Source organism: Aethalodelphis obliquidens, unplaced genomic scaffold, assembly GCF_003676395.1.
Source record: "Aethalodelphis obliquidens isolate GAN/ISIS:26980383/991018 unplaced genomic scaffold, ASM367639v1 scaffold23, whole genome shotgun sequence".
Classification (NCBI taxonomy): Eukaryota; Metazoa; Chordata; class Mammalia; order Artiodactyla; family Delphinidae; genus Aethalodelphis; species Aethalodelphis obliquidens.
Window position 1 is genome coordinate 1,357,035 of NW_020837967.1, and position 6,951 is coordinate 1,363,985.

A 6,951-nucleotide genomic window follows, 5' to 3' on the forward strand; every position below is an offset into this window, starting at 1 on the left:
TTTTTGCTGTACACGGGCCTCTCACTGTTGTGGCCTCTCCCGTTGCGGAGCACAGGCTCCGGACGCGCAGGCTCAGCGGCCATGGCTCACGGGCCCAGCCGCTCCGCGGCATGTGGGATCTTCCCGGACCGGGGCACGAACCCGTGTCCCCTGCATCGGCAGGCGGACTCTCAACCACTGCGCCACCAGGGAAGCCCGAAGCCCCTTGTTGACCAAACATCGTCTGAAACACTTAGCTATCTTACACTACTCTGCACCACACATACACACACACAATTTAAAGGAATGATTAATGAGCGTTTTTCAAAATGTTAAACTTTAGTAAAGAAATAAAACTTCACAATGAAAGAAAATTTGCTTTTTTACCTTTTCAATCAGAAAAAAATTATTTCATTTCTTCTTCTTTGCTTTATAATAAGAATATCCAGTCCTGACAAGGGTGCAATCCTGAAAAGGGTAACAAAAAAAAAGACATGCTGGCAAGGTGCTTAGTGGAGGTTAATTATTGATAGTTTTTGCAGTATGCAAACAGAGTGTTGGAGGGGTTATATCTTTCACCCAGTGTATAACTTTTAAAGAACTATCACAATGTAACTCCCCCCGAAAGATAAATATTTTATATAATTTATTATCTTGCTCAACATTAGCCATAAAGGAAAAACCTGTAAGCAAGTTAAATTATAATAAATTTGGGAGGAGTTAGGGAAATCATGAAACATTGATACAATGGAATGTTATGAAGCCAAATAAAATTTAACATGTACAGTGATGTCAGCAAAATGCTAAGCTGCGATTTTGGAAATTGTGTGTCCGTTTTCATTTGTTTCAAGGGATTTCTTTATTTCCTCTTTGATTTCTTCAATGACCATTGGTTTTCTAGTAGCATATTGCTTAGTCTCCACTTATTGTTTGTTTGTTTAATTTTACTTTCTATAATTGATTTCTAATTTCATGTTGCAATCAGAAAAGCCTCTTGATACAATTTGCATCATCTTACATTTACTGAGACTTCTTCTGTGGCCTAGAATGTGATCTATCTTGGAGAATGTTCCATGTGCACTTGCAAAGAATTTGTTTCCTGCTGTTTTTGGATGGAATGTCCTTTAAATATCTGTTAAGTCCAACTGGTCTAATGTATCATTTAAGTCCAGTTTTTCCTTATTGATTTTCTGGCTAGATCATCTAACCTTCGATGTAAGTGGAGTGTTAAAGTCCCCTACTGTTATTGTATTCCTGTCAATTTCTCTATTTAGTTCTGTTAATATTTGCTTTATATATGTAGGTACTTCTAAATTAAATGCATATTTGTTCACAAATGTTATAGACTCTTCTTCGATTGATGCCTTTATCATTATATAATACCCTTATTTGTTTTTTATTATGGACTTTGTTTTAAAGTCTACTTTGTCTGATATGGGTGTTGCTAGAACAGGTTTTTGTTTTGTTTTTGCCTCCATTTGCATGGAGGATATTTTCCATCCCCTGACTTTCATTCTGTGCATGTCTTTAGCTCTGGAGTGAGGCTCTTGAAGGCAGCATGTATACTGTTCTTATTTCTTTATCCAATCAGCCACTCTATGTCTTTTGATTGGAGGATTGAGTCCATTGACACTTAAAGTGACTGATAGTACTGTACTTATTGCCATTTTGTTACTTGTTTTCTGGTTGTTTTTGTAGTTTTTCTTGTCTTTTTATTCTTCTTTTAGTCTGTTATCTTTTGATTTGATAACTTTATTTGTGTTATATTTGGGTTACTTTCTCTTTAATTTTTGTGTATCTACTGTAGGGTTTTTCTTGTGGTATTTTTGTTGTTGTTTTGGATTTTTTTTTGCAGTACGCGGGCCTCTCACTGTTGTGGCCTCTCCCGTTGCAGAGCACAGGCTCCGGACGCGCAGGCCCAGCGTCCATGGCTCACGGGCCTAGCTGCTCCGCGGCATGTGGGATCCTCCCAGACCGGGGCACGAACCCATGTCCCCTGCATCGGCAGGTGGACTCTCAACCACTGCGCCACCAGGGAAGCCCTCTACTGTAGGTTTTGGATGTATTATTACCATGAAGTTTATATATGTCAACCTATACCTATATCTACTTGCTTTATATATCGTTTATATCGTATATATACGTATATATCGTTTAAGCTCTAACACATTCTAAAAGATCTACATTTTACCCCTCCATCCTGACATTTTGTGTTTTTGATGTCATATTTTACATCTTCATGTCTATCCCTTTTTAATTTAGTCTTTTACATTTGTACTAGTTTATTTAAGTTTGTACTAGTTTATTTAAGTGGTCGATGCACCACCTTTACTATGCATTTGGCTTTACTAGTGGGATTTTTCCCATTTTATATTTTCTTATTTCTTGTTATAGCCTTTTCTTTTTCACTTAAGGGGGACACTAATATTTCTCGTAGGGTCAGTTTAGTGGTGATAAACTCAGTTTTTGCTTGTCTGGGAAACTCTTTAGCTCTCCTTCAATTCTGAATGATAATTTTGCTGAGTAGAGTGTCCTTGATCATAGGTTTTTTTTTTTTTTCCTTTCAGCACTTTAAATATATCATGCCACTCCCTTCTGGCCTGCAGTATTTCTACTGAGAAATCAGCTGATAGCCTGATGTGGTTTTCCTGGTATGTGACTCATTGTTTTTCTCTTGCTGCCTTTAGAATTCTCTATTTTTAACTTTTGCCATTTTAATTATGATATGTCTGGTTGTGGGCCTCTTTGGTTTCATCTTGTTTGAGACTCTCTGTGATTCCTGCACCTGGATATCTTTTGCCTTCTCAGATTTGGGAACTTTTCTGCCATAATTTCATCCAATATATTTTCTGCCTCTTTCTCTCTTTTCTTCTCTTTCTAGGACCCCTATAATGCAAGTGTTAGTGCACTTGATGCTACCCTAGAGGTCCCTTAAACTGTTCTTATGAAAAATAATTTATTCTTTATTGCTGCTCTGATTGAGTGATTTCCACTATTCTGACTTCCAGGTTGTGAGAACGTTCTTCTGTGTCACCTAACCTGTTGTTAATTCCTTCTGGTGTATTTTGTATTTCAGTCACTGTATCCTTCAGCTCTGATTGGATCTTTTTAATATTTTCTAGTTCTTTGAGGTTCTCATTGTGTTCCTCTACTATCTTCCCACATTCAGTGAGCATTTTTATTACTATTGCTTTGAGTCTTTTATCAGGTAAATTATTTATCTTGCTTTAGATAGGTTTTTTTTCCCTGAGGTTTTATCTTGTTATTTCATTTGGAACATGTGTGTTTTTCATCTAATTTGTTCGGTCTTTTCTGTTTGTCTCTATGACATTAGGCAAACAGTTACCTATTCCAGAGTCTAAACGTGTGTCCTTGTGTGGGAGCATCTCTATGTGGTCTGCCTGTGACCAGTGGCATTGGTGGGAGAGCTGGATCTAAAGTGAGCACAGCCCATGTCTTCTCCCTAGGTGAGCTGGCAGCTGCTGTTTTGTTGGGAGATAGGGCTGGAGTCAGAGGGACTAGAGCCAGAGTTAGGTGTGAGCTGAGGCTTCTTCTAGGCTCAATGGCAATTGGTGACCTGTTGGGGGTAGGGCTAGGGCCCAAGGGGCTGGAGACACACTTCTGAGTTGCCACCACTTTCTCCCTGTGCATGTGATGGCTGTCTCTGCCTTAGCAGGGACCAGTGCCAGAGCAGGAAGGGATGGAGCAGGAGGCTCTGGGCATGCACTGAGGTAGTCCTGGCAGACCGGCCAGAGCGTCAAGCAGAATCCAATCTGCTGTCTCTGTTGGGACTGAAAGCAATCAAGTCTGTGTACACGCTCTTGAAGAACAGAGTCTTGGTTTCTTACAGCCCTATGGTAAGCCCCACTGGTTTTCAAACCAGCCAAGGGGCTCGTCTTCCCAGTGCCAGTCCTCAGACCTGGGGTGCTTAATATGGGTCTTGTACCCCTCGCTCTTTAAGGAGGATCCCTGAGCCTGTTTATACTCCTCTGGGTCACCTGCTAGGGGTGTGGGTCCTGAATGGATTGCTTCTCCTGCCCACATACTAGGCTCTGTGAGGTTCTTTCTTGATAGCTTGGGTTGTAGAGAGCCATTCTGCTACTCTTCAAGTTGTTTGCAGTGAGAGTTACTCTATGTGTAGTGGTAGTTTTGATGTCTTCATGGAGGAAGGTGAGTTCAAGATCCTCCGACTCTGCCTTTTGATCCCCCTCCCGAGTATTCTTACTTTGAAATCTTTATTATTTCACACACACCAAAACATGCAAGAAGCTTTAAACTAGAGACACAGATTTTAATTAGCTCCAAAGATTATAGCAATTCTCTCCACACCCCTAGAATCAATAAATTCTGATACAACCATGGTGGATCACTCATAATCAATATTCTTCAGAATATGGATAGTCAGGGTGATCAGAAATGCTGAAAGAGAAGGAGGGAGATTAATTTTATTAACTCTGTCTCACACTTGTCAAGGAGAGTGTTCCTCTGTGGAAGCAGTTAGGATGCTCTAAAACTCTAAATTTACAACCAACTCATTTACAACATACATATATGCAGGCTCCCGGTCCATATGTCAACTGCATCTTCATATCCAGTTCCCACATTCACATGCAACATAAAAGCCACAGTGATATCTACCTTGGTTGGAATTACAATTTCTAAGAAGGTCTAAGAACTATAGATGAAATGCTAAGGTCACTTCAGCCCCAGGTGGAACATTTGGCCCTGGATGATGGCAATAATCACAGTAAGAATCTTGCTGATCTTTTTCACACATCCATCCAACACATAAACATGGAGCACCCCCCAAAATAGAGGGTGCTCTGTTAAAAAAACTTCTAATCTCTTGAGATATCATGTACACATAAGTAACTATACCGATAAAAAGGGATTACTGTTTTCTTAATTTATAATGTATTAAAACACGGGTTATCAAGGAATTAGTATTACTGCTGTTTTCCTTTTTTTCCATGTTTTTACTTTTCTTTCTAAGTTTGTCTTTCTCCATTCAATTCATTAAAGAGTGCATTCTGAGCAAGTCCATGTGCTGGGAGCTATGCTGTTGACCTGAGTCCACAAATATGAGTAAGTCTAGGCATTCACAGCCTAATAAGGAGAACACAGAAGAATACTTCAAAGATTTGAGTACAGAAAAGTAACTTTGCACCTGTTTTTTCATGTATAATATCCTTTCTCGGAATCATGATATAGCTTTACAAACAAGAGAAAGCGTTTTGACATCTTTCATTTGAAACTGTATCTTTATCAATAATTTGTATTCCCTTCTCTCTAAACTCCCTTCCAAATTTCTCTGTTTGATTAGTCTTCTTTCTCTTCAGTCCTGATATCCTCCTGCAGTAATTGAACATGGAATTCTATGTTTGTGAATTAAGTCAAAGTCGAAGAGGTAGGGGCTCCCCAGGGGGTGGACTCCTGATGGACAAGGGCAACACTGAGGTAAGTCTTAAATCAAGAAACCAGAGACATCCACACAATCTTATCTGGATGTATCCTGCTAAGCACACAGCAGTCACTTACTGGAGAGCCAGTTAAGTTCATGATCTAATTCTAATTCAGTTTGGTGAGATTACAAGGATGAGGAAATGGAGTTATAATAGGGAAAAAGGTCCAATGAAGAGATAAATTTGGAAGAAATGGATGATGTCTTGGGAAAGAAATGCACGTTAGGGAGAAAAGCCACCAGACATTTAGGGGAGGGGGTGGAAGCATGCCCCACTGTGCCTTCGCAGCACCGACGCACATTGGCCTTTATGGGCTCCTCCTCCATACAAATATTAACATATTTTACAATTGTGTTAGGATAAAAATGAATGTATCCAGGCTGGATTCACTGTTACATAGTCATTACTAATACAAATCATTTTCCCCTGATTTAAAAAAAAAATAAAGGTGAAACATTTTCCTACGTCCCTAAAAGAATAGTGGGCTGTAGGCACTGTGCCTTCTGTATCTAATGGGTACGTCAGCCCTGAGAGGAAGTACACCAGGCACAGAGATGAGGGGTATAAGGTAGTGAATTCACCACAATGTGAACTTTGGTGATTTTACTTATGAGTTGTCCTGGGCCCTTCTCACATTTCTGTTAGATCAGAGATGGAGCCCTGGAAGAAACCTCTGGTCTGAGGTCTACAGGAAGCCCTGGTTTACTCCTACACTGGAAATCAGGCCTGCCTTCCTGGTTAGGGAAGCTCAGTTTCTCTGCTGACCTACATGCTACAGAAAACAATGTGTGTGGACCTCCCTCCCACCCCACCCCGCCATCTCACCCATCTAGGTCATCACAGAGTACCGAACTGAGCTCCCTGTGCTATACAGCAGGTTCCCATTAGCTGTCTATTTTACACACGGTAGTGTATATATGTCAATCGAAATCTCCCAATTCATCCCACCCCTCCACCTCCAACCCCCGTGTCCACAAGTCCGTTCTCTACGTCTGCGTCTCTATTCCTACCCTGCAAACAGGTTCATCTGTAAGGGGATATATGTATACATATACCTGATTCACTTCTTTGTACAGCAGAAACTAACGCAACGTTGTGAAGCAATTATACTCCAAGAAAAAAGAAAAAAGAAAATAACATGTGTGAAATATATACAAGTCACTTACAAGAGTAAATCATAATATCGTACATTACTGTTGAGACCATCAATTGCTTTCATGTCTTCTGGAGTTAATTCAAAATCGAGAACCTGGAAGGAAGGGAAGAATCACATTAACCTCTTCCCCAAGGAGTTGGCCTCCCCCTGGGAACTGGAGGACTTTCCAGCTGGATGGAGGCAAGAAGAGAGTACAGGGAAGACTCGCCTGTCCTCAGCTTCCAAGTGAACCAGCCTGGTAACACTTCTGCGGGGTTCTCCACCTCTCCTTCCCACTCCCTCTCCTTTTCTGCTCCATTTCACACACACACACACACACACACACACACACACACACACACACACACACACACA

General features: G+C 40.6%; 1 protein-coding gene and 1 long non-coding RNA gene across 10 annotated transcripts in view; one reads left to right on the forward strand and one right to left on the reverse strand.

Moving 5' to 3' along the window:
- The window catches only part of LOC113628233 (uncharacterized), a 15,341-nt gene extending 9,017 nt beyond the window's left edge, over positions 1-6,324 (forward strand). Inside the window, exons 1-3 of one of the 2 annotated variants that reach the window (XR_003435933.1) lie at positions 2,449-3,446; positions 5,002-5,064; positions 5,319-6,324. This is a non-coding gene — a long non-coding RNA (uncharacterized LOC113628233). Of the gene's footprint in view, positions 1-2,448; positions 3,447-5,001; positions 5,065-5,318 lie in introns of those variants that run through there. The other variant, XR_003435934.1, reaches the window with a different exon arrangement.
- LOC113628229 (dihydrodiol dehydrogenase 3) overlaps positions 1-6,951 on the reverse strand; it is a 54,159-nt gene that overhangs the window by 11,747 nt on the left and 35,461 nt on the right. For 5 of the 8 annotated variants that reach the window (XM_027121505.1, XM_027121511.1, XM_027121509.1 and 2 more), the window contains 2 exons: positions 6,608-6,690; positions 367-447 (listed from right to left, as the gene is read on the reverse strand). In XM_027121505.1, the coding sequence (XP_026977306.1) occupies positions 375-447; positions 6,608-6,690 (156 nt within the window). In that variant the 3' untranslated portion in view covers positions 367-374. Of the gene's footprint in view, positions 1-366; positions 448-4,244; positions 4,399-6,607; positions 6,691-6,951 lie in introns of those variants that run through there. The other 3 variants (XM_027121507.1, XM_027121512.1, XM_027121508.1) reach the window with 2 other exon arrangements.